The following is a 27,899-nucleotide window of genomic DNA, read 5'->3' on the forward strand; positions in this document are numbered from 1 at the left end:
AGTAAACTTATACTTTCCTTAGGACAAGGCACATCTGAACTAGCTATCCTTGTTGTCTTTCAGAAAGCACAAGCATGCCAACTAAGACTCAGTAAAGAGATTTCAGACTTTCTTGCAATGGTTAAATCTTTGGATGCTACAAAAGGTAAAACTTATTTTTTTTAAAATGCAGTTTGTTGCCAGGCAACTAATTTTTTTTCTGTTAAACAAAACATGCTTTAATTTCACCAAAATTAAATTTTCAGGAGCTTAAAAATATAGGACTGTTTTCCTCATTGAAAAATATACTAATAAAGTAATATTATTGGAATTGCTAAGAATTAAGATTTCAGATTTGGAGAAACAACTAAGGAGTATGCTGATTGAAAGAAATTTTATTAGTGGCTGTAAATCCAGGGGAACTGCCTTTAGCTATAGTGCTTATTTAGTAGCATTGTAAGAATATAACTCTTTTAAAAATTCACTTTAAAGGTTTTTTGAAACAAAGTTTGTAGTTGGTAGCTTATTGCAGAGCATAAGTGTCTCCTTACAGGTACAAAGAGCTAGCTTTCTTACTTTTCTTCTCCATCAAAATATTTGTCTTGTAGTGAGTAGAAATGCAATGAAAGCTGAGGCACGATAAACAGGATGCGAAGTGAAATCACGAAATTATGCAGGGAAGTGGAGGCATGGTATAAGGGGATATATTCCACAGACCTTTGCCATGTGTTTTATGCCAGATTTTAAATTCTCGGGCTTCTCAGGCGAAATTATTCTGAGGTGGATAAATTCCCTTTGGTAGATGCAGGAGCAGTTTCTCAGACTCCATATGGCTGACCTGAAGAACCAGTGAGATTCTTTTTTAAAAGTGAAAGCTTTTTTGGAAAAGGAAACATACAACTTGAACAATTAAAACCCATAGTAAAGCAAAACCAGATACTATCTCGTTCCTAGAAACTGCTAGTCTTGGCCAATAGCAGTAATAAGTTCCTGTTTTCCTTCCAATGAATGTAACTTGATAGGTCAGTGAACTGTTTCTGGGTTCATGTGTAACCTCTGCAGGTCTCAATAGAGACAACTGCTGCAGTTCTCCCAGTTCTCACATTGTTGTGCTATCTTTAAAGTATTGGAATCCTATGGCTCCAGAAGAATGCAATTTCTGAGTTAGAAGTCCTTCCATGTAGATCTTCCCCTAAAAACTTTAGAGTAATATAAAAATGGCTATGTTGGGACGTGATATTTAAAACTCTCTCTGTAACTGTTTCAACATGCTGTTCTGAATCCAGTTATCTTTGAGATTTATGCATTTGTATATTACAGATAAAGATGCCTCCTGCTCCTGCACTCACTGTGCTGGTCCTCCTTCTAGAAGTGCTAGCTGTTCTTAATAGCTGCTGTAAGACTCAATTTGAGTCAGTAGTGAGCTTTGGTATCAAAGACAACAATTAGTGTGTGTATATATACTGTATCTTGTCCTGCAGAAGCAGTATAAGTTGAAAAATAAATTCAGGAACTGTCACTGATGGACCTCTTAATCTTTATTGGTGTGACATCAGCTTGAAGCACCTGTGTTACTAAATAGTGCCAGCTGATCCTGATACTTAAATTACACCTCTCTTCCTGAGAGATTGGCTTGCTTGACTTCTGAGGAATTGCTGCACATCACAAAACTTCAAATAATTACTCAAATATTAAATAATTTCTATCAGCTGATTGGGTTATCATGATTTTCTGCTGGTTCTAGACTTGTAGCCCCTTAATGTCATAGAAGTCAGGATGTGAGGTGGCATTGCTCTGCAAGCTGTACTACTTATCCATAAGATGAGTCCATGAAAATAAGATCTTCCCCTTTTATTGTTCACTGTGCTTGTAGTTACAATCCCATTTTTTTTTTCAAATCTAAATCTCTAGCTGCACTGTGGTAAGCTTTTTCTCTTCTATATAATACATGGCAGAAGGCAAAAAAAGCTACATTTCTCACTTTAACTTATATTAAATTAGTGCAGTATCCTTTTTATTTGAATTCTGTCACCTGGCATCTCTGAAGCTTTTAAATCTAGAAAATGGTTAAAAGGAGATTGTTGCTAGTCCCTTTTCCAGTGTCTTGCTGCCATGGTTTACTGCCTCTGCTTTCTGAGCCATGCTGAAAGGGAAACTCGATCCATTCATGTGCCACTTATACCAGTACTAGGAAAAGGATGCAAAAGAATGAATGTAGGTTCCCTCAATGCTACTTTTGCTTGACCTTATCTCATACAGATCTTGCAGTGCACCAGTCTTCCTGTAAAGTGTGAATGTTACATCTGTATTACTTGGAGGAAAAAATAATTAAAAGAATAATGTAGTTTTCAATGTCCCTCTAATGTTACTAATATTTTTATGCTTTCAGGAATATCTTCTCCCCTCCTGCAGAAAGTTGATGTGGTCTCTGAAGTATCCCAGGAAACATGTGAGGCTCTGGCTGACTGCCTCAACCTATTCATGAAGCAAGAAGGGGTATGTATTGTGCTGCGTGGGTCTATAAAGGGTCCAATAGCTTAGTGTAGTTGGCTAGTTCCCTGCTTAGCTGTTACAAAAATAAATACACAAACCCATAAAATTTCATATTGTTGATAAGCTGTCCTTTTGCATGCTGAATGTGATGAAAACTCATGCTTCTAGAGAAAGAGCAGATAAATTTCTCTGCAAAAGGATGTCTTAGTATTTGGGTGTTCAGAAGAGACATAATTTTTGGTCACAAACTACTGCTTGTAGTGTTCAAACTAAATGCTTGAATTCCATAAAGCTGTTGCTTTGCTAATTTGAAGGTCAAAATACTGAGAAAATTAATAGTTTTAGTTTGTTTTTTTTTTTACTACTAACTGAAGTGTTGAACAATATTGCTTCTGAATTTATTTTTCAGAGCATGTGCTTAGTGGGTGTGCGAACGCTATCTGTTGAACTTCTGGCTTTCCCTGTGACAAATATCTTGTATAGTGTTAAACATAATGTAAACACTTCCATTTGGGAATATGTGTTGAAGTCATTAGTTCCTGGAGTAGAAGAGCTGGTATTTTTGTTCCCCTAGTACCAAGGAGTAAACTTGTCTTCATGTACTGTGGTAACTCTAATCCCTTGGTTAGGAACTTGTTGTCATCAGTAAGCTGTGTTTCGAAATGAGGTTTGTGTTGGTGCTATTAGTCTTCCAGTTATTTAACAGTGAGCTGCAAACACTGGCTCCATTGTTTAGGTTTGGTTTAAGATTTTTTTTTCATTCCTTTCCAAGCCCTTTTGTCTCCAATCACGAGTCTTTTAGACTTACTTGAGTCAAGTTCTAGCAGAGTGGAACAAGCATTGCTTTTCTTACATTGAGTTTTTTCTTTTAAAAAGTCTGATATTAGAGTTGCCAGCTTCAGTTGCAGATGAGGGGGAAATTGTTACAACAGTGGGTGTACAGTGTTAGTTAGTATTCCTTAATTGTGTTGGCATCTTGCTTCAAGCCAGACTGAAATAGCTTTTCAGAGTGGAGTATGGCAAAGCATATGGTGAAATTGTAATTTCACCTTACTTGAACTTGAAGAGTCTCAGTAGGTGTAATAGGGGCCTTATTTTAATCTGGAAGCACATAAATTTGGGCACAGAGGAATAGGCTGAGGTGTGAACTTGATTTTCCACCACAGCTAGTTAAATCACTCAGTCATGACAGGGAGATGATGTGATTCTGGAGAGTTTTGTGTCTTGGTATTTTTAAACTTCAAACTATTGGAATTCCAGAATATAGGAGGCTTTTAAAGATGCCATAAGATCATAAGGGAAATTACAGCTGCAATCTCTTTTTAAGACTTGCACCTTTCTGTGAAGTTATGTTCATTGAGCATTACTGTTCTTAAATCCACAGGATTTGGCTTTGTTGTCTTTTATAAGTCAGGGCCCTTTGCTGTTCAGTGTTGATTTCTGGACCATAGTGCTGTTGCCATTGCAAGAGCAATATATATAACCTTGCAACCGTATTGTGCATGTCCCATGAAATCTGGTTATCTCTAGAATGAACGTTTTCTTAAGTTTGGTACCTTTTTATCTTGCCTCTTTAAGGAGAATTCTTTTGCCCTCCAACTTAAATTGTCAGCATACCAGAACCTACTGATTGACTGAGGAGAGGCTGCTAACTTCAGTAAGGATAACCACAGTGATCATGCTTTCGGCTCTCCAGAGGAAACTTTATTTAGTGTTGCCCATCACTGCGCTGTGTCAATTGCAGCATAATCGTGCAGTCTGTAGATGAAACTGCTAGTGCAGCGCTAAAGAAAAAGGAAGGTTCAGCCGTCTTCTACTTGCGCTAGAAATGGTGCATGAGCGTGATACCCGAAGGCTCCATCTGCCCGCTGCTTCTCCTTCCCCCCGGTGCGGGGCTCGGCGTGCGCGGTGGCGGCTGCGGGAGCGAGGCCGGTTCCTGGCCCGGCGGGCGGGGGCCGCTCGTCCCGGAGGGGCTGCGGGAGGAGGGGCCCCCCGGCACCGCGCTGCCCGCCGCCCGTGCCGGGGAGGGCGTGACCTCCGGGCTCCGCTCGGCGGGAGCGGCTCTGACGCCGCAGAGGGGAGCGGGGGGAGGGTGGGGGAGCTTCCAAAAATAACCTACTGCGGCGGGGCTCCGTGCGGGGCGGCCCCGGCGGGCTCGGGGACCCGCGCACCGTGCGGGACCGCCCCGGGGAGCCGCGGTGCCCGTGCGCGGTGGGCAGCGCCCTGCCCCGGGGGCGCGGCGGGGGCGGGAGCGCTCGGGCTGTCAGGCCATTTTTAGCCGGGCTGGGAGCCGGGCTGTGGCCGCCCCGCTGTTTCGGGTTGGTTTCCTCCTCCGCCCCTTCCCCACCGCCCGGCGGGACGCGGCTGCAGCGGGGAAGCGCCCCGGCTGCGCAGGGCGGGCGCGACTCCCCCGCCCCGCCCCGCCCTGCGCCGCGGCGGCCGCGGAGCCCGCGGCGTGGTGGTGGTGGAGGTGGTGGTGTAAGGTGAAGGGGCCGTCTGCTGCGCTGTGCCGGCCCGGCAGGTGCTGCTGCTGCTGCTGCTGCTGCTGCAGCCCGGGCCGGCTTCCCTCGGAGCGCCTGCCTTCTCGAAGTCCGTCCCGCGGTATGTGGCGTGCATGACAGGCTGGGTGCTGTTGTTTTGATGGCTTTGCTCCCGTGTTGACATTGGGGTGAACCCGTCAGTGTCAAGCAGTGATAAGCGCAGTACTTTTTGCGAAGCAGTTAAAGCGTGTGAGGGGAAAACCGAAGGTAATTTGGTTGCTTTAGTCTGAGTATTTACCGAGGCGCTGGTGCCGGAGCAGCACAACTTGAAACGTTTTCTGCAGTGACTTTGGGCACAAGGTTAGTAAGTATTGTTTCAAAGCAGGACTTCTCGGACTATTTCTAGCAAATATCAGAACCTCCGTTCCTAAAGTAGTTTGGTTCTAATATTTTCTATATTCTAAGTTATTTTTATATAGTTGTAGGAGTTTAACTTAAGGTTCTTTGCATGCTATTTTCTCTGCTAGATTTTCTGAGTGAGTTTAAAATTCATCTCTAGTACTTGAGCTACACATACTGAAGCTGTGTGAAATCGATAGGAAAGGTATAATTTTTTCTATTTTTTTACCTTGCTTCTTCACTAACCAGTGCTAGATAAAGTGTGCTGATGAGTATCTTGACTCTTAAGTTTCACTTTTACCAGCAAGGGTTATATTTAACAGTAAATTAAAGAGCTCATATTGCGTGAGTTTAGAACAAATAGCAGTTGTAAGATGACTTCGTTTGTAGTCTGTTTGTGGCTTTGAATCTTCAGCCTTTACAAATTTGTCATTCTTTCTAGTTTGTTTTTAAAAGGAATTGTTTACAAGCTGATGTTAAACCTTATCTGATGAGATAAGGGATTCAGAAAAGGTTTCTTCATTTTTTGCATTAAAAGAGTTATATATTTAGCTATGAAGAATTTGTCACGACAGATTAAGCTTGTTATTTTTACGTAAACTTTTAAGATCAAAATACAGTGGGTTGTAGTCCTTGAACTTGGTTATCTTTACCGTGGCATAATGCTTTCTCTCTTGTATGTTTAATTGACATACTATAAATAAAAAAAGTGCACATAGTTCAGCTAGCACATATTAAGGTCTAGAAGTTCAGTGTACTGCCTTAGTTTATTTCATATTTCTTGGAAATGTAATGGAATGTGCGAGGGTTTAATGTGTCTCTGTGTGTTCTTGTGAATGCATGCATGCATGCTCTTTGATAAACAAATAGTTATCTTTAATACATATCCGATTTTCATCTAGGAGACACGTAGAAGCATGGCTGTTATAACTTAAACCTACTTACTACCTTACTGTATTGTGAATGAAGAAAAAGCCTATAGGCTATACCCAGGTGACTCCTTAATGAGACTTTTTATTATCTGTTTTCTTGTGGGGATGCAAGTGAGGGGAGCAATGATGAGATGCTGCAGTCATGGGAGAACTGCTAATAAGGGCACCCTGAGCAAATGTGTCTAGGGAAGTCCTGCCATCCATCAGCAGTCCTTTTCTGCCACCTGGCAGTATCATCAGCTACATTAATCTCTATAAAGTCTTGCGAGCCTTTGGTATGTGGGAGGGAGAGATGCAGAGGTGGTGATGGACTCAAAATTGGAGAAGCTAAAAAAGAGGTTGACTATACGATTTCTGATTTAGATGTGAGGAGGGGATCATCTCTTGGCTGGCTGTTGTACCAGACCTAAAACAATGGAGTCCCTAGTCCCTCAGGTGCTAAAACCAGTGCCTGTGTTTCTCTGCTCTTTCTCTTTGTGCTTAGAAACAGGTGAAAGCCCTATTTTTTATTTTTTTTTTTAATTATTCCTTTCAGTAAGTGGAGGAATTATGTTGTCTATTCTGTTTTGCAGCTCTTGATGAAAGTAGTGGAAATCAAGGCAAAACCTCAGTGTGTCAAGGCCTATGGGCAATGCCCAGAACCACTGAAATGCTGTTGAGGTTATCAACTTGGGGAAAGGAGGAGAGTAGCTTTCAGACGGTTGATAATTGCAGTGGACGCAAGTGATATTCAGTGTTGAGAGACTCGAGGTGTGTCTGCATCACGAAAACCTTTATTGACTGTATGAGTCTGTAACTGTCTTGATTGTCTTTCTCCCTTTCTCCTCCAAATGAGTAGAAGTGTACTAGAAATACCTCCTGCAGCCTGAATCTTGGTGGAAAGTAACAAGTTCATTGGAAGGTTCTCTGTGATCAAAGAGGTGCCCAGGTGAAGACCAGTATTTTTTCCTTTTACAGAGGAGCATGGGATATAACATGTTGTGGAATGTTGTATGGGCATGGCATGTAAGAGAACAAACCTACCAGCAGGAAAGTCATTCGGAAGGTTGTTTCTCTTGCTAGGATGCTGGCAGTTCTAGTTGTGCCTTGATGATTCTTGCTGTACTAATTTTTGGGTGCTGTAAATGCACGTCTTTCATCTGTGCTAAAGCTTTATAGAGAAGATACTAAAGTTGGAAGAACTTGATAACGAAATGTTTGTGGATGGCATAGTGTTCTTCCTCTGGAAGCGTTTTTTCCCACCATTGTACTGCAGCTTTGCAGATGGAAACTAGCTACAGGTCTGTGAAGGCAACATCCTTACCAATAGTAATAGTATGTAAATGAAGGAGTTTAATGAGTCCAAACTATCCGAGAGATAGGGGATTTAAAGAACATAACTAACTTTTTCTTTTTGTTCTGAGATTTTCCTAGAGCAGCTAAGACACAATAGGTCAACAGAGTGGGCAGTGAAGCTAAGAAGCAGCCCAGACAGAAGCTTGTTAAAGTAATAAATACTGAGTTTCCATTCAGGGAAAAGATAAGTAAACATTACTGCTCTTCTTTTATAAAAGGGCAGTATGTGTGTTGACAGAATGCTTGAGGTTTGAAGCAGTTGATAAGAACCTTGGTCAAGTGCCATATCTGTAGGGCAGATGATTTTGGCTCATGGACAGGCACCTGGATGTTAGCATAGGGTGGAAGATGAATGCTGCTGGTCGTTGTTGTATAGCAGGGTCCCAACTCTGGAGATGTTTTGTTTGTTTTGATTGTTTTGATTCTTGGTTGGTTTAATTGTTTTGTCTGTTTGGGTTGATGTTTGTTTGTTTGTTTGTTTTCATCAAGATTGTGCACTTCAAAGTTAACCTTTTTCCTTGCAGCTGGCTATAGGTTGTGTTGGCAAAGGGACATACTGACTTCTAGGGACAGGGAGACAGTTGCTCACTTGTAGCAGGGCCTGCGTAGAAGCTGGTCACACGACTGAAGACATTCTCTGCTCTGGACTGTGTTACTCAAAGCACACTGATAACCTGTTCTTGCACTTTCCATAGTGGGTTAATGCTTTTTCAAAGCTTGGCCTGTAGATGTGTGTTTTGTTGGCGGCTGTTGTTAAGCAGCCTTGTAAACTAACTTGGAATCCATTCACGGGCCTCTGGGGAAAGGCAGTGTAAAAACATATTAGTTTGAAATGAGACTCCTCCTCACTGTGCTTCTGCAGCTCCTGCTCTGAGGTTTACTTCTAAGGTCTAGTCTACGACTTATTTGAATATTTAATTTTTAATGCAAACCCATGGAGAAAACAGTCTTAGCTGAGGCTTCAGGGGGAAAAAAACAAGCAGCAATCTTTAATGGAATAGTATTTGATAGAGTAAACTTCTCAAATAAAAATTAGGAATTCCTTTTTCTATGAATCTATTTGCAAAATGGTGCTCTTTTCTCTAAGCTGATAGAGAAGAACAGAAAAAGAAATATATATATTTTATATATATTATATATATAACATGGATATTTTTTTTCAGTGTTTTCACTGCTTAGTGCTATGAGAATATTGTTTGGTCTCCTCTTCTTCATACTTTGAAAACAAACTGGAGTGAGAAGGGTGCACGCTTTTATTCTTCTTATGTCATTGTGATGTGAAAATGGCATGTAAAGCTGGTCAGCTTCTTTTCAGTGTTCTGGCTTAATTTGTATTTGATGTGCTTTGGAAGAACAGATGAATAGCAGACTCCTAGAAGTTGTTAGCTCCCAGCCCGCCAGTGTATTGTCAGCTAAGGACTGGTAAACTTTCAGGAAAAAAGAGAAGCAGTAAAAAAACAGGATTTAAGGCTGAACCTCTGTGCATAGCACCATACTTGTTAACTTTGTTTACTGGGATTTTGCGTGCAAGTGTGTGAGATAATTGACTGGAGTGACAATCTGGCTGAGTGGTCTGGTTTTGTGTCTCAGCCGCATAAAACATCAGAACAAACTGAAAACCCAAAACTGAATTGGGTAACTGCAGTCACACATATTTACTAATTCTCTGGAGATGCGTTATCCTTCTTGACCTTTCTTTCCTTAATTTATAAAAATTAATGTATAAAAATATGCCATTTTTTTCTGTGTAAAGCTGATAAAAGCTAGTTTCCTAGAATAATAATTAAAAAATAATTTCTATAAATATGAAAAATAAACTTCATGTAGCCTGTCAATACTAGATATTGACACTTTTTTTGAGGGAGATAGAATATCTAATGCTTCATGATGCATGTATTCTGTGTGAAGTTGTTTTAAAGGCAGTGTCTCTGAGTAGCATAAGTAACTTAAGGTTTTGTGTCACTTAACAGTTGTCAAATCATCTTAAATTTATCTTGTGGTGGGATTTTGGTATGTTTTATTTGGCTTCCTTAAACATCAGTGATATCAGATCTCTTGCCTTACGGGCTAGTGAGCTGTCCACGTGCAATTGTGTAGCCTTTCCTTGAATAAAGGAGTTTGACTGAATCTAAACTTCCTTTTCTGCTTTTCTTTGCTGTGTTTTTAGTTGATCTATTTTAGTCACTTCTGATTCCATGAAATAGAGGAGGCCTTCCAGCTATGAAGAATAAAATGGGTGATTTCCCATTTGGACAGTACTAGTGCTTGTGGAAGGGTGTGTTGTCTGTTGTGTTTTTTAACCTAAGCTTTACCTGGCCACAATCATAGTATTTCAAACGACAATTGCTTTTTGCACTTTTTTTTTTATTCTGTGGCTCATCAGAGCTGATACCATTTTTGTAACAGAGGTAAGCAATTGTGAAATTTGACCTCTTGTCTGTTTTTTTAATCTCATTACCGAATGTGTACTTGTTGGCATCTTTCTCTCCTCTCTCCACCCCCCAAGACAGCCAATGAATTTGAAAGCTTTTTTTGTTTTAATATCAATATTCAGAAGTGTGTTATCTCATCTTGTTGTGCTGTCCAGTAAAGAAATGCCTTAGTATGATGCTGACTGCTGAGTCACTGAGGTTATCACTAGAATTGGTAAATGGGCTGTGTTTGGAAAGTATTCATGTACTGAAAATAAATCACTGGTGTTACAGTTTTTCTTGAAGGTATATGTCAGGCCTGGTCATAAAGGAATGTTAGTAAACTCTTTCTCCATAGTGCTTGCATTGTTCTCAGCATCACTCTCCTTTAAATGTGTCAATAATATACTTTAAAAATAAATGTGTTCGGTGTTATATATAAACGGGAAATGCAGGCCTATGCTGTCCTATTAGGATAGTTGATAAGCACACAAAAAACAGAGTACGCTCCGTTTATAGTGAATTGAATGTTGCTGCAAGAGAAGTGGTCAGATAGAGGCCCTCTTACAAATAAAGTGTATCCATTTGTTGTGAATATTCTGAAGAGTCCATTATAATTGATGTCCAGCTTTCTAAGCATAGCCCTCATCTGAATATCTCATCTTTGGGAGTGACACCTGTGATGTGCTTACTTTGCTTGCATAGCTTCATGTTAAGCCATGTGCAAGGTAAATGTGGGCTCAGTGGTTTTAAATAGGAATGTTTCCTCTCCTCTCATGCCTGTCACTGCTACATTATTAATGTTAAAAGTTGGACATCAATGCAATAACTGTTGGATCCATAGGTACACTAGGAGATTTTGAGAATGGCTTTAAAAATACCTATTTGAAGAGGAGGTCTGCATTGTGCATTCATAATGTATGGGTACTTTTTAGCATAGAAGTAGTTTGTAAACTTTTTCATCTGCTTCAAAGGGTTTTGTGCTGCCAAAGCTACACTGCTTCCGCAACAAAAGCATGTTCAGGTGTGTTATTTGACCTTTGAGTAGAAATAGAGCTTCTTGTTAATCTTAAAATATGATAGTGTTGCTACTGCAGGTCCCCTTTTTGAGTCAGGAACTATGGTGGGAGAAAGGGGTAGAGAGATCAAAACTGCTCTTGTCTTGTCTGGAAATATTCGGTGTAATTGGCCAGAGCATCAGCCTCTAGGCCTTGTCCAGGTCTACTGTAGCAGAAAAGCATCTGCAGGAATTTGGAGGGTTTGACCTGATAGACAGACATAAACTAATGGGGCACAGTCATACATGGGGATTTTATCATTGTGGTGGGCAATAATCTTAAATTGTCAAGATAGTAATATAGTTCCTCTAGGTCATGTGGTAATCCATATATGTCAGTAGTTTATACCTTTCTGGAAATGCTTACAAGACTGTTAATTGTGGATGTATTCTGTGCTATGCATCCAAATTGGATTTTCTGTTGTTCCAGTGAAACCCCTTGCTGCAAGGTCAGACAAATCAAATTGAGTTTAAAATGAGCTGGCTGAACCTTTCAGACAGCTTGAAACCTTAGACAGTTGCATCTGTGTCTATGGATAGCAGAAATCTAGTTTTGTCTGTATCTCCTCCAGCTCTGAAGCCGCATTTTTGGGCTAAGGCCCAAAGTCTAATTTCACAGAATAACGAAGTGGAAATGGTTGAGGTTGGAAGAGACCTCTGGAGCTGCTCTGGTCCACTCCCCCTGCACAAGCAGGGCCACCTGGAGCTGAGAACATTGCTCAGAACCATGCACAGGTGGCTTTTGAGTACCTCCAAGGATAAAGAGTCTACAACCTCTCTGGGCAACCTGTGCCAGTGCTTGGTCACTCTCACAGTGAAAAAGTGTTCCATGATGTTCAGAGGTCATTTCCTGTCTTGTTAGCTTGTGCCCATTCCTTCCTGTCCTCCCACTGGGCACCACTGAGAAGAGCCTGGCTCAGTTGTCTTTGCACCCTCTCTTCAGGTATTTATATAGATTGATGAGATTTGTCCTGAGCCTTTTCTTCTCTAGCTTGAACAATCCTCAGACATCCAAAGAGTACTTAAAGGGGCAGGCCAGTACAGTGTCTAACTGTGTTAGACAGTTTCAGGGAACCATGTGTCAAAGATCAGCTGATAATATAAGGTCAGTGCTTTTTTTACCGTTGTCTTTGCTCCCACATGCAGTTAATTGAAACTAAAAAGTGATTTGTCACTCTAGGCTGTCAGATCCTGTTTCAGCTTGGGGTGGGGAGAACCCTTGGTGTTCCTTAGACTTTCATCAAATCTATGGTCTAGTTTTCTTCTAGCAGCCAGTGGGTTTTATTGAAAAAGTTTGTAAAAGAGCTTCTTAGAAGTTTAATCTGGGTCTCTTCTTCCTCTGAACGGTAGATGCTACTGGATTGCAAATTGGGGAGTAATAAATAGAAGACTTATCATATAGCCTTGCTACAGAGTTCTTGCAAAAAATTTAGAAAAACCCCAAAAAACCTCAACAACAGTAGAAAGCTCCCATCAGATAAGGGCAGAAGTGTTTGAGATCATTCATAAGGAGAGAAGATCTGTTCCACTGAATTAGAATATTTGGATTTTCTAGTCATTCTGCATTGTATTTCCATACTCCAAATCATATTTATCTGTCTACCCTAACTGCTGGACAAACGTCCACATGACATACTCTAATTTCAGGAAATGTCTCATCAGCTTACCCAGGGCCTGGCTGATGTCTGCTGACTGTTGCCTGCTTAGGAGTAAGGACAAAGACAGTGTCTCAGAGGAATATTGACCCTAAGAAAAGACAGATCTTCTTAATGCTGCAAGTCCTTCTGAAAACTGAAGTAGAAATGAGATTTTTGCATTTGCATCTGATTTTGAAGTCTGATTCTTTAATATCGAAGAGCCTGTTCTGGGCTACAGCAAGTAGCTGTAGAATGCTTTCCAAGGTGGATTTCATTTGGAGATCACAACTCCAGCACTGCATTGTAAAACTCGCTGTCAATTTCTAGCCTATGTAACATTTTTCGCTTTTAACTAATTTGGTTAGCATCCAAAATGAAATAAAAACTATCAGTTGAGACATCTGAGGTTTTCAGAAATGCAGAACAACTGTAAAACATGCATGTTTGTTTTGAATTGCTTGTAAAAAAAACCACCCAGCATGTCAGTTATTCTTCATGAATAATTAACAAGATTTCCAATGTGGAACTTGTAGAACAGACAACCAGCTTCAGAAGTGTTAATTTACTTAATAGGAAGCTGTTTTCTCTCTGAGTCAACTGAGTCAAGTTGTATAGCAGCCCTAGTAAACCAGTAAGAGCCAACAAAAACATGGCAAAAACATGACAGTTGCTTCAAAAGAGAAAACATTACATGCATTCACTGTAATCCAGCTGGGAAGAAGTGTGGGGAAGAGAATACAAAGGGGCTGATCAAAGTTATCAGTGGTGTATATACTGAAAAATGCTTAAGGGAAGTAGTTAGAACAAAACTGCCTTAAGATCTGTTTTCAAAACAGTCCTTAAGAACAAAAAGGAAATGTTTCCTGTATGCATTCTTAAGAACCCTTACATCTTAAAGTCTGGTCTCTGTTTGTGAGACTAGCAAACTTCAAAGATGTCCAGAGTCTCTCAAAGGGAAAAGACAAAAAGTCCCTACCTGGTGTGAAAACATGCAGCAATGTACTGTTCTGGGTTTTTTTGCATCACTAAAACATACAGGCTTTGATGAGACCTTTTGTTTGAGTAAGGTTACTTGTGGCATACACCTCTGAGAACGTGGATGCCTAATCTCACTAGGGCAGCAAAATATCTTTTGGGGTGTGGTTTTTTTCTGGTAATCTTGTAGTTCTGCAACTTGAAACATGCTTCCCAAACGTGTACATCACTGATGTCATTGAGTCCCAGCTTGTTATGTTATTACTACTGGCAAGTGTGAATATCAGCCATATTTAATTTCAACTTTACTCAGAAGAGAAACAATACTTCGCAAGAAATGACAAAATTGGAAGGCCTTTTCTTTGAACTCCTGATAGTTGACTAATCGGTATTGCAGTACTGGAACAAAAGTAGGGACAGAATGTGCTCTGGAAACTGGCAAATTCTGTAGCTCTCAAACCTAAGTATACTTCATGAGATTTATCCGTTTACAGTTAAGTCTAAGTAAAATGTAAAGAACAAATACTTTTGAGAGGAAGACTTGGAATTGCCATCGAGTCTCACTTTAGAAACAAACCAGAAAATGCTCTGTTAACTCTTGATCTGTGCAGAATCACTTTGAAGAAAAGAGCTTCTCTGATAGAAAAGCTTAAGCCCAAGCTTTTAAACCATCTTTCTAATTTGCACTCAGAAATTAAGTTGTTGAAGTTTCTTGTGCTCTTAGACAGGTTCCTGGCTCAGAACTGTGACATTCTCCATTGGTTAAAACTGTAGTGCTTCATTAGCCTATGAATAAACAGACTTTGACATAGCCAAATGTGGAAACAGGAGAGGGGAAGGAGGGCAGCAAGGTCCATGTTGAGGAGGAAGTGTTAGTGTCTTAGGAGAGAAAGGTGGGAGGTGAACAGTCTTTGTCCCTAGCATGTGGATAATTCAGAAACTGTTATTCCAGGCAGTCTTAAATGATGAATTTTTGTATTAGACATGCATGCTGGAAGAAGGGTGCTGAGTGCTCTCAGCATCTCCAGCTTTTCTCTTGAAAAACAGTTCTCTTACTGCCTAGATGTCTGTCTGTGTTGACGTGATCCTGCCAAAGTATGAATTTCTTCTAGGTGGACTGTAGCTTGGTTCCTGCTTCTAGCAGTGCTTCTGCTGTATTTGTTTTATGATCATATCTGGTCCTTTCCTTCATTAGAAGAATATTATGGTGATATATAAATATATCTACATAAAAATATGTATTTTATTTTACTAATAAATCAAATATGGGGAAATACTTTAACTCTGTAGTCGGAAGAATGAAATGCAGCCTTTCCAAATCTGCCCTGCTAAACTCCTCCTCTTGAACTTTTGAGGTGAATGTTCGTCGTTACTGACTAACAATGAACCGTTGTGTTCATCTGGGGAATGACTGAGGCAGAGTCATATGACTTGATTTACAAAGTCTTTGATTTCTTCTATAGACTTTGGGTTGGGATGTAAGAGAATAGATTCCCAGGACTTTAAATTGGTATGTAGGGGGTTTGTGTGTATGCGGGTCTTTCAACCTTTGTACAAAAAGAAACTTTATCGGTGATGTTTTCTGTGTGTGGATTGGAAAGAAAGCCAAATGTTATGTCAGCCTTCTGAGTGTTCTTATTCTTTTGAATTTGACGATCTCAGTAAGATGTGGTACTGTGATGCTATAGCTATAGAGTCAGCCAGGCAGACTTTGGAGATAAAGACTAATGCTGTCTTGTGATACAGTAAATAACCCTTTGCCTAGCACCACTGAGCTCAGCTTACCTCCTTGATTAACTGATCACATCTTGTGTTGCATTTCAGTACTTGCATGAGCGGTAGTTCAAGTCAGTGGCAAGGCCTATCTAACTCTGTTTTTAGATCTAATAGGTCTCTGAATCCAGGTAACTGCCAAGCTTATAGCATGGAGAGAGGGGAAAAACTAAGCAAGAAACAATGGTTGAAATAAAGCATGACCTATTTTGGATCAGTCCTCAGTACCCCAGGGTGAGCCAAGGCTATGATGAAGTTTACAAGAGCTAGTTTACTCCAGCAAATGAGGAATTATGATGCAAGACTTTAACATACGTTTAAGATAACAGATGTTTGTCACAAGTTCCTTGTGGTTGGTGGTGATCAGCAGGAGGGCTCCATGTGGAAAGGCCGATGTGTAAACAGATCAGAACTCCAAAAGTTTTGTATAAAATATTTACATGCTTTAGGGCTTTACGAATCTAGGGATGTGTTCATGAAATTGAGTGCATCTGTTTTGGAACACTTTGTTGTTGTTTTAATATGAGCTGTCACACAGTTTTTTGATGTGCCATAGCAGTATTCGTAAATCACTCATTCCTTTATCTACTGCCTCAAATACCTGAGGCATGCTTGCAAAGAAACATTCTGAAACTAGAACTGCTCCTGCTTTTTGGGGGTGGAGGAGGGGGGGAGAGTTAAGAGGAAAGCAGGATTATACATATTCATATCATATACTAATGTGTGCTTAGTGGGAGTTAAGTCCCATGAGGTAAAAATTAATTCTTTTTGAAAATTTATTTTCTTTCTGGAAAACATCCTGTATTGAAGCTCAAGTATGGTTAAAACTGTGAGAACTTTCAGCTGAGTTCTTTATGAGAGCAACTGTTTTCAGTTTTCACTTCAGTAGCAGCTTAAGCAACAATTCAGTACTACTCCAGGTAGCAGAAAATCTGAAAGCATGTTTCATAGAAATGTCTGTTAGAATAGGCATACAGTACATATGAAACTCTGCATTACACCTGTGATTTGCACTGTTAGCCTCAGGTTTTTTGGTAGGGGTTTTCATTTGGTATGAAAGTTAGAGAAGAAGGGAGACAGAATTCTCGCTTTGGATCCCCAGTGCTTCCTATGAGTGGTTTTCTGTAGTGCAATGTGTTACAACACATTGTAGGTTCTGTCTTTCAGGATAGTATGTCTTAGTGGAATAGCTGACCCTGGAAACTATCAGTTTCATATGAATAGATGTAGGGGGAAAGAAGTGAGAGGTTTGATTGGCCTTTACTTCATTACAGAAAGCATCAGGAGATTTGCAGAGAAAAATGTCAGTTCTACTATAGCAGCATTTTTCTAATTCCTTAGTTACAAGTTAATTTCCAGCCAGGTGTTAGACTAGCCCTTAGCCTCCTACTGAAAACTTGCACCTCGTGTCTGTGCTTTGTGGCAAATGTCCCATAAGCAATGGTGTTATCGGGAGAATGGAATTTCTGTGGCAGTTGGACAAAGCCATTCATTTTGAAAACCAAAACCTCCCTTCTGAGTCGTCAGAGACATTGGTGAGGCGGTGTCAGAGGCAGCTCTCCTGCGCTCAGCTTACTGTAGAGCAGAACTGGTACGGGGTGTTCTGACAGTCTGGCAGAGTCTGGCTTCAGATCCCCTCGTGGTTGCTGTGTGAAAGAGGAGGTTCTTCCTTCCAGCCCAGCTCTGAAGCCTGCGTGTTTTTTGGGCAGTCGTTAGGAACACTGAAGTTGAGTGCTTGAAAGTAAAATTCAACTAAATTGCACTGCAGTGCTGTGAAGTCTGTCTTTTCTCTATCTCGGTACAGAAGAAATAAGAGCTAAGGTATGCTGTCTTTTAATTTACTATTTTAATGTTAAAGGCAGGTAACACTACATATTCTTGAAGTGTCTGTGTTTGTTCTGTGCCTTGCTTGCTGTGTTTGTTTTAGTGTTTACTTGCAGCTGCAATAGCATGTCGCTGAGGTGATCTCTTACTCTCTTGGCATAAAGTGGTGTGATCCTTTTCTACCCCACAAAAGTGCCACTGTTGTTGGGCATTAATTTAAATTAAAAACATCCAGCACCAAACAAAGCAAGTATTTTGTGTATCGTACTAAGATGTCTTCAGGAGGGACAGAGAAGCCTTGGTTACAGGCTATGCTGATATAGTTCAAGGCTTCCAGTTTTAAAAAAGAAAAAAGAAGGGGGAAAAAAAGAAAGAAAAAGTAGTGTTTAGGCCATGTTACTTTTCTCCCACCTACCTAATGGAAGTTGAGGGTACAGAAAGGAATGGGGCTGGTGTCTGTTACACACAGATAAGCTTTTTGACATTCTGGAATGGGCACATGAGCTTTCTGCCAGTAATACACAGTAAAGGAGTTAACTTTTAAACCATGTACTTGTTCTTAGCTGGATTTCTAATCGTGTGGAAAGACAGTAAGAGTGTCTGCAATTAGTTTGTTGCTTTCCTTTAACAAAAAAAAATAGGTCGAACTGTTAAAATAACTCAGTACAACTATTTAAATTCAGAATTTTGTGCTTAGAGTCTGAAGGACTCAAATGTTACAGAAAGCTGTTGGAATCAGATTTCCATTCAGTTAAACCAAAAGTGAAACTGGTTACCAGAACTCTGATATCAAGTCTTTTCAGCTGGAGAAGTATGTTTTTAAAAAACAAATCGTTGCAGTGACCTAGAAACACTGACACAGAACCACCAAGACTTCAGTGTCAGGTTATAGCTGTGCCTATAGCTCTTAAGGATAATGATGGAGTGGTTGTTTACTTCTGAGACAAAGCTAGATGGTTTCCATCAGCAATAGTAAATCTGAAGGTTGACTATAATATTATTCTCTTTAGAGATGGAAACAAGACTCAACTGTCATTGTCTGACAGTGCAAGCACAAGCCCAATTTCATTGATAACTATTTGCAGATTAGCTCCTGACAAGGGTAAGGTAGGAGGCCTGACCGTTGAACATTGGGAACTCAGCTGGCCTCATGCTAGGCTCACTGGAGCACTCTGTGCCACTGTCTCTGTGAAGCTCAGTGGAAAGCTTATACTGCTGGTGGTGGTGCTGGCGTTGTGGGCACCACTGATGGGGATCAAAAAGATAGCAGCCGTTCCATAGTTGGAAAATGAGGAGCTAGACCCAGTACAGTGTGAATTGCCATCTGTCTCTCAGTTTGAACACCACTACTAAAGGTACCATGCCTGTATTACACGCTGTGCCTTACACAGGCTGCCAATAAAATGACTCTTTCAATAATTCCTCAGTATGCTCAGACTGGATTTCCAGAGCTTTGTATAAACAGATATCTGCATCACTTTGGTGTGGTATTTACTACATTATATAAAGATTTGTATCACCGTGTTAAATGGGTGACACTCAGCTAATGCAACTTTACAAAATCAGGTGATATTTCACTGAAAAATGTTGGTTTCTCTGTGTCCAGTTTAATAGACTGAAATGCTTCTCAACATCATTGTTTTATGCTCGTCTTCCTGCTTATTACATGAATCCTAAAGTTTTTGTGTTAATAACAATTTTTAAAACTAGTCTGGAGGTTCCTTCTGTAGTCTTGCAGTTGTTTTTGTGTTGGGACACTGAAGAAAGACACGATGGGAAAGAAGGAACTTTTGCAAAAGGAGTAAAGCTGAAATGTCATCTCCAAAAATGGTGGTGGAGTAGGGAAGAGAGTGGACTAACTCACCTCAGAACTTATTGATTGGCCAAGCCTTGTCAATGAGAAATAGAGTATGGCAAAATTATGCATAATGGGAGTCTGCTTCTTACGTTTTGGGAAAACCTGTCACTCATCTGGTCAACTATGTTGTTCAATAAAATATGCTTTAAAAACAGTACTAATCTGCCTGTGGTATTTATTGTTAAGCTTGTAAGAGAGTGTGTGGTCCTGGGAAAACAAAACAAAACTAAAAAACCCAACAACATAAAAAACAAACAAACATAAATCCTCGTACTCCCTTTACAATCATTTTACTGCAAGTAGGTTTTAGGAGGTGTGTCTCATCACCTTGTCTTTTATGATTGACAAAGTGGTGGTATCTCTTAAAGCTGCTTTTTGTTAAAAAAACCTGCTTATTTCAAACAAGGTTCTTTGTCCTGTATTTTTAAGTAGAGTTTAGAGTTCATGAAGGTTGTCTTAGCTGTATTTCTGCAGCATAGCTTTTTTACAAGTGAAATCACTTAAGTAATGGTAGTAGAAACTTTTTTTATTTATTTTTTCATTCTCACATTGACACTGTGGAACTGTTTTGGTGCTTAAGAATGTAGTGTATTTACAGACAGTATTTCCTGAACATGACCTTCAAGGAATGACTAGTGTAGAGGTGCCAGGATGTAAAGGTTGGTAGAGCCACCTCTGGGCTCATTGAATGTGTATGTCCATCCCACAAGCTCAGTACTGTTGTCAAAAGTTTTTATTACACATTTCATCTCAAACCACCAAAAACTGAATTAAGGTTTCTTTAAAACCAGGTTTTATTCAGTTACGAATGAACATCCCAAAGATTACAAGCAACAAACTTAAATGGGTTTTCTTTTTTCTTTAGCCTCTGGCTAGGGTTGTGTTCCTTATGTGACAGATGACAAGGTGTTTTTGGTTTTGTTTGTTTGTTTGTTTTGTTACTTATTAGTAGTGTGACTAGTTAGTGCTTGGCAAGTAAGAAGCCTAGAAGTACACAGAAAAGTGAACCTCACTGTAAAGCTGGCAGTTTATTTTCCAAAAGGGAATTTATTTGTAGTATACCTTCTGCAATTCTGAATAGCTCTACATTCTGATAGGGCAGAGGAACCTTAAAGTCAAGAACATACTTTTTTGGAGGAGGCATAGTGTCTGAAGTGTATCTGTTGTTGCTTGTTTAGTCACACAACTGTGCTTTTTAAAGGTGCAAAAAAAGTCCATTTGGGTATTTAAATTATTTCAATTTTCCTTCAATTTGCTGTAAGTTTTAGATAAATGTTTAAATCACTCAAATCACTTATCAAACCAAAGCATTAGAGCATAATGGCATCTAATTCAATCCTGCAAAAACAATATTATTGCAAATACCATTTTACTAGCTGTTTTACTTTGCTGTTTCATAAGTGAAAAGTACCATTTTATTTTCAGTCCTCTATCCTCCCTGTCTCAGGAGAGTAAAATACTGATGCTGTTTCTCTAGGTGGGTGGTTCCTTAACTGTTTGATAACATACCAAATGTATTAAGCAGAAACTGCTTAATAACAGATCTTTTGCACTGGCATGTCTGATTTGTATGAAACATTGCAGTAATTGGCTTCATTGGTACTGTCAGAGTGAACTTTAAATGAAAGTGACAGTAACTAGTCCAGACTTTTTTCATTTTGTTCAGGGTAAAACTATTAAACAGCAAGTGACTTACTGGTTTTTCTGCTTTCAATTAGTAACCCAATTTTATACTCTTTTAATTATCATTTAATTGGATTCCCCCCTTACACTCAGAGCCTGGCAGCCAAACCAGTTGATTTAGTATTTGGCACAACCGAGGGGGTGAAAATTTCTTCTATAAATCTTTATCTAGAGGATATGTTTCTGCCAGCATAGGAGCTCTTCTCTGGAAGTGGCAAATCTCCTTTAATAACTGTTTTCTAGCCTCCTTTGTGCCCAGCTCTGAATTCATTATTTGAGTAGTGGTTGTAACTGAGGGGGCTGAAGCCTCCAAAGTAAAGCTTTAATGTAAACTGTAACTAGATAGGACATACGAACAGTTCTTAAATTAGATTCAAAAAGTTAATGTTGGTATATGTGTGAGTTGTCCCTGTAACTGTTCCAAGAGATTAATTGTCATGTCCTTGCATGTTCTTAGTGGGAATTAGTGTTGTAAACTGACCTGTGAAAGTAAACTGGAGGACGAGGCAGGGGTTGGGGATGCTTTTAAAAATGGACTTAAAGAGAGAAAGGAAAAGACTCGATGGTTTAGGGACTGAAGGAGAGGTAGCACATTGAAGCCTTGCTAGGCTAGGAGAAGTGGTCTTTCCTGAGCCTTCAGCTACAGCCTTCTTCCCTCTGCTGGCAGACAGAGGAGGCAGGAATGCACCAGCAAAAAAAAAAAAACCAAAGGGGAAGTAGGAAGGACATGTTGCTCTTCCATTACTTGTCCTGAACGCAAAACATGGATAACATCATCCTCTCTGGAGCCAATTGCATGTGTGGGTTTAAAAAAAAGTCCACCATCTGTTGGCTGGGCTTCTCTTTTTGTCAACTTCTGGTTCCTCTGTAAACTGTTTTGGGAATGCAGAGGGAGGGCTGTTTGTATTGACTTTAAATCAGTATCAGAGGAGTTTTTATTTGAACCTCCTTCTGTAATCCTCAGGGTTAAATGTTTTCAGCTCATAGTTCAGTTGCAGTTATTTGTAGCTGGCATTCACATTTGCTCTGTAATTCAATTTAGATGATGCTGCTTGGCCTAAATTGGAGCCGACTAGTAGAAGGAGCTTGGTCCGTGTAGAAACCGATCACTAACTCCATAGTTCAGGTCATCTAAGTAGAGCTGTAAACATTTCCCCTCAGTTTTAAGGTATAGTTCTCTAACTCAAATTCATTTATGGAATTGTGATTGATACTGTCAGATCTTATTTGTCAGATTTCTCAACTACTAAAAATGCTGACTAACAACCTTATTGTCATCACAGAAATACTGTAATATTCTGGTTAATCCATATATTTTCAGTTTCAGCTGTTTGCTAGTTATTTATTTATTAGAGTCTATTTTCTGAATAGCTTCCAGCTACACATTCTTCGGAGAGATGAGATTTTATTCATACATGTATCTACTTATAGGTGAGGAATTTGAAACTGGAGCATGAGCAGGAGAAAAACAAGATCTTGTCAGAAGCATTAGAGACACTTGCTACTGAACACCATGAGCTAGAGCAGTCGCTGGTGAAGGGATCTCCACCTCTCAGCATCCTCAGTGAAGAGCAGTTCTATGATGCTGTTTCAGGTAAGTAACCATGTCCAGAATGTGATTGCGTAGCCAGCTTGTGTGTAGTGAATGTGTTGGGGGTGGGGGAGGAGGGTGACAGCAGTCTCACTTTCAGTGAAATCTCTGCCTTTTTAATGTGGACCTAATTTTAGGAAAATGCTGTATGTGCGTTATGAGCAGGGCTCTAAAAATTTGCCATATTTCATCTGTAGAATTGTGTTGTTTCACCTTAGCATGAAAAAAGGTTGCAAAACTACAGGACAGTAATGACGGGTCTGATTGCTTGGGTGTCTATGTCCTTTTTTTAAATCGCAAAACTTAAGGCTCCTATTTTGGGAGCCATCTTTTAGCCTTCTGACTTACTTTGTCTATGGTGGTGTATGCTGTTTCCTTTGTCCATAAAATCCCTAGTTTTGAGGGATAATGAGGCTAAGAAAGGCTTGTTTCATTTCAGTTTTGTATACTCGAAGTGTTAGAGGTGGAAGAAAAGGATGAATCAAAATCCTGTGTGTGTTTCTGAAATGTCTTTTCTTTCGCTATCTGCTCTTCAGTGTAGTATCTTCGATATTTTCATATGCAGAGCATGCAAACAGTGATTTTGGAAGATTCTGAACTTCCTAAGACACTTACAACATGCATTTGTATGGAAAGGCTGTACATAGTGCAGCTCAATAGTGGCTCGAACTGGGTGATCCCAGAGCACAGAGCTGTCTGTAACTATGGAGGATTTGGAAGAGCTAATCTGACTGTAGCAGATAATGAGGTTGTGATGGCAAACTTCACAAGCAAGTATAGGGTTACTTTTTCTGTGAGTGAACTGTCTGATGCTTGACAGATGAGAAGAGGGGTATTTCCAGACTCCTTGATAGGTGTTCTGCAGTGGGAAACTTAAGGAGGGAAAAAAACAGGCAAAGTGGAGTCTATGCACAGGAACACAGGGAATCAACAGCAGACTTCAAGGAGGAGAAGAGACTAAGGAACACTAGAAACAAGTTCTTCAACCAGAACCAAAAGAACAATTCTGCTGAAAGACCTCAGGCTCTTTTGATTGTCAACAAGGCAGAGAATAGTTCTTTATCTGATGCTACTGGAATGTAGTCTCTCCAGCCAGGCTTGCTTTGTGTATATGAGAGAATATTCAGCTTTAAAGAGATGTTATTCTATACACCTCATAACTCACCCAGTCTCTAAATTTTGTTGAATGGAAATGTCCAAAGCCACCTCCATAGTTGTCAGAGGTGGTGGCTTTGTCCTTGGAAGCTATGAACAAATCTCATCGAGTGGATTTGTAAAACTGTGAAACTCATTGAGTGTGTGTATATACACACATATATATGTAAAAATCATATACGTCATTTCTCTCTCCTTCAGGAAAGGTTGCTTGACATAATTCGTCTTAATTGCATTTTAAATAATTTTCTGGGGCAGAATAACTTTCTTGACTGTCTATCAATTTCATCAGACTGATGTTAGATTCACTTGGTGTTTCGCATTTAGTGCCTGGCAGAGATTAGGGTCCTCTTTGTCTCTAAAGGCAGAGATGGCTAGAAAAAGGGAATTGTGACATTTTCCTGACTGCTGGATGCATGTTATCACTTTCACCATAAGCACAAAATCAATTAGTCTTTTGTTGGTGTGGTTTGAGGTGAGTTTTTTTACTAATCACTGGGATCCTGGTAAAGCTTCGTAACCTTCTTGCTTTTCTGCCATGTCTGTGGAGTCTCAGCTAGAAGGCTTCTTGTCTCTCTATGACAAGAATGCAGTGAGAGCAGAGAATCTGGAGATATTTGACCCTGGCTCAGAGTTTTGGAAAGTGGGTCTTCTTTCTCAGGCTAATGAGATGGGAGATATGATCCTAAATATTTTCATAATAGAGAGCAGTGGGTAGGCCTCATTGTCAGAAGCTAAAAATTTTTGTTTCCGAAGTTTAAATTGCTATGACTTTGTCTTCAAAGCTTTTGCTTAACCTGATTTGCAAACTGATAGCGTTTTATTAAGTTAAATTATATTGACTTTTGACAAATAGCCATATTCATGATTTGCCTTTTTAGGCTGTATACACGAATACACAAATACACGAATGTATTTTATCAGGGTGATATAACAAGTTTAGAATGTCTGTCAGTGGGAAAATGCCACTACTTAGAGTATTTCTTCTATTAGGATGCCATCTTTTTCTACTTACAGTTCTCTGAATTTTTAAATCTCCACTGTAGGAGTGAGTTTAGAAGTGAGAGTGTTGCATAACCAGGCTTGCACTTTGAGCTGAGGAGCTGTTAGTTTTGACTTGACAGGTTGAAAGAAGAAACCACTGCTGCTTTTTGTTTTGTTTTTTAAGAGAATGTTGTCTGCATGTAAGACACTTCTTGTTTACTCTCAAGGAAAGTATCAGTAGTGGGACAATTCAGAGCAACACACGACTTTCAAACAGGTTTTTGAGGAAGAAGTATATTAAAAAGGATGTGTTCATGGCAGCACCAACTTGTCCACGTTTAGTTCACATTGTAGAGGAATCCAGTTGCTCCTGAGTTAAGCTGAATCAGAAGATACAGTCAAGTTGCTGTTGGACACTCAGTCCATGGCAGTAGAGTAAAGCTAATATGAAGAGACCACTACCAGAAATGTGTCTGTTTCAATTGTCAAGTGCTCAGCACCATCTGTTCTGCTTGCAAATCTGCTCCAGCCAAGCCATGCTACCTGCTAATGTTGGCGTAGATTGAATTGGTCACTGTTAAGTCTGTGTTGTGTACTTCTCTCTGTAGAAATTGTGGCCACAGTTACAGAAATACCCTCTTTCTTTTCCAAAACAGGAGTGAGAAAAATATTTGTAATGTGCTAAGATTAGTTCCTGAACTTGAAGTCTATTTTCTGAAGTCTATTCTCATTTTATTTTTAAGTGATATGCTATTGTCACTGCTTTCTGACTGTTGTGGTAACTCCTAAATCCCTGCAATGAGAATGCAGTAGACACCGAACATGAAAGGAAGAACCTACAGGAAGTGAGAGCTACTTTTGCTACCAAAGCATGGTTAAGAACAGCAAAGTTAAGGGTGTTATTAATCTGAATTCTGATAGCAATAGGTCACTTCACAGTGCTTCCTGGTGTGCTGATCCTCTCATCATGGGAGTGGTGGAAACGTGTAATTAAACTTGATATCACACAGTGCTGGAGCTCTCGCTTTCAGGATTGAATGCTTAACATGTGTCAAAGTCTTCTATGTTTCAAGCAGTGTGGGGCAAAGGGGGGTGGCACCGGGTAAGGGAAGAAGTACTAAACAAGTAGAAAAATTTAAAAGGAGCAATGCTATCTCCTAGAGAGCTGGAGAAGTTACTAGCTTTGATTAAGAATACAGACCTGAGGAGCATATGAAATGGAATACAAATGCAGTCTCCATCCACATTGCTGAAAAATGGCTAAGCAGATCAAGAATTAAAGGGTAAAGGTACTTGGCTTTTGCTTTGCAGATAAGATTCCCTGCTCATATTCGAATTGTGCACCCGGATTGGGAAGAGCTTTGATCTGCCTTGGGTTTTCTCTTTAACAGGTTTTATCTGAGAGTTGGGGTTTTTTTCTGCAAACACAACTTCTGTGTGTGTTGAGGGGGTTATTGATAGGTTTACATGGATGAAGTCTTACAATAAAATCGGTAATTTAGATACAGAAATATTTAGAGTACACTAAAGCTAACCTGTCATAGTACAGCTTCAACTGGTATGTACCACTACTGGGTGCTGTGTTTATGAACTACACTCTTAAATGGTACAAGAAGTAGTAGACTGCTTCTGTTGCTTTTGCTCTCTTCCAGTTATCAGATCATGAAGGAATAAAAAGGGTACAAATAACATGGAAACCTATTGCCCTTCCTTCCATGTTTAGCGTAGTTTGTCAAGTGGCTTTTTTTGAACGTGTACCAAAAATACTTCACAGCCTCTGTGAGAACACTGCTGCCTATGGACTTCTTGCCTTGATTATAGTTAAAAGAATGAATTCAAGTATCTCAGAGGGATGGGAAACACCCAGTCAGAATTCAAACCCAACTGTGCCAGTGGCATTTAACCTTTCTCAGGTGTATTTATTAATCAAATACATTGGCCAAGCTTTTCTGTCTGGATCTGAAGACTTACCAGTTGCTGCAATAGGAGATGGACTCCTTTGAGTTAAGTCTCTGTCATTGCTTTGGCTGTTTCCTCTTGCTCTCCCACCCTTGCAAAATGTAGCTGGTGTTTTACTGTTACTCTTTCAGGTTTCATGAGCTGGAGAGCTTCCTAGTCAGCCTGATCTTGTCTCAAAGATTACTTAAAAATTTTGGCTTGGGGACAGGGACTCTTATTCCTTCTCCCCCCTCCTCAACCCCCCCCCCCCCCAAGTTCAATAGAAAAAAGAAAACCCTCATTTTCTCCTAGTCATCTGTTTGACAGCTGCTCTGTAGAAACTTGTGAATAAAGATCTTTTTTTGCAGTGACGGGGGAGTATGCAAATCTTAATTCAGAAAAGAGTTCGCTGCAAGTGCACAAGGAAAAGCTCCGTTTGAGTTGCCTGTTGATCTGTGTTCACAATGCAGCACTAGGCTTGTTCATTCTGACACCTTAACAAGCTCTCAAGGCTTGTTAAGCTCATTAGGTTAAAGGAGGTAGCTGAGGTTTAGGGATTGGAGACTGAGATCTTTGGTGGCAGGAGCTGTTGTAGACATACTTTCTCAATTTCTCAGGAAAATGGGTGAGATGTCTCTAGAGACCAATTTCTTAAAACAGTGTTGTGTTTCAGTCTTCTGCTGTTATTTATTGTATAGCATGCTCTTGTATTAAGTAAGGCACATGCCTTGGAGAAGGCTGGCTGGTCAGTGTCTACACCTCTGAAGAGGTTTGCAGGTGCAGAGCTCAGTCCATCAGAATTGTCTCTCGGCATTATAAGGCCAGCATTACGAAAACTGATCGTGTTTGGTGTTTAAAAATCCTTGTTATATTTAGAAGCATATCCGAGAGCAATTGGCAGTTCTGGTGAAGCTTACCTGTCCTTTCCTTTCTGCTTCTGGAGTCCTAGGTCTGTTGCAGAAACTCAGTTTGAGGGAATTTGTGTGTCATCACTCTCGTCTGAAAGCAAGACAGTCCCTGATGGTACGGGAGACAAAAGGACCTTACATGAGGCAGACTTTGCTTAATGTTACTGGGTTTGTTTCATGCTTTTCTTGTCATGAATTCTGTTGGCATGGTTGAGTAGCTCTTTCAAAAGAGAGGTGGAATACATACCTTGAAGGGATTTGTAGTCTGTCATGTGGGGATACTGAGGACCAAGTTGTGTTACACTGCTAGAGTGTCTCTTCCTCTGTGATACTTGGATATACAGGAAAATGGTGTTTTCCTGACTGCCTGGACTTATGATCTCTGAAGAAATCTGTATTTTTATGTAAGAGACTTGTCCGCAAGTAAAAATGCTTCTTCTTATCCTACTTGTTATATATAGTACCCACCAAACTAATGCTTTGATAT

General features: G+C 40.0%; 1 protein-coding gene across 4 annotated transcripts in view; it reads left to right on the forward strand.

The window, feature by feature from the left end:
- OSBPL1A (oxysterol binding protein like 1A) overlaps positions 1-27,899 on the forward strand; it is a 77,463-nt gene that overhangs the window by 23,647 nt on the left and 25,917 nt on the right. For 2 of the 4 annotated variants that reach the window (XM_027675058.1, XM_027675068.1), the window contains exons 14-16: positions 64-145; positions 2,369-2,475; positions 22,268-22,430. In XM_027675058.1, the coding sequence (XP_027530859.1) occupies positions 64-145; positions 2,369-2,475; positions 22,268-22,430 (352 nt within the window). The other 2 variants (XM_027675083.1, XM_027675078.1) reach the window with 2 other exon arrangements.

This window comes from Neopelma chrysocephalum, unplaced genomic scaffold (genome assembly GCF_003984885.1).
Source record: "Neopelma chrysocephalum unplaced genomic scaffold, ASM398488v2 Primary Assembly neopelma1_22, whole genome shotgun sequence".
Classification (NCBI taxonomy): domain Eukaryota; kingdom Metazoa; phylum Chordata; class Aves; order Passeriformes; family Pipridae; genus Neopelma; species Neopelma chrysocephalum.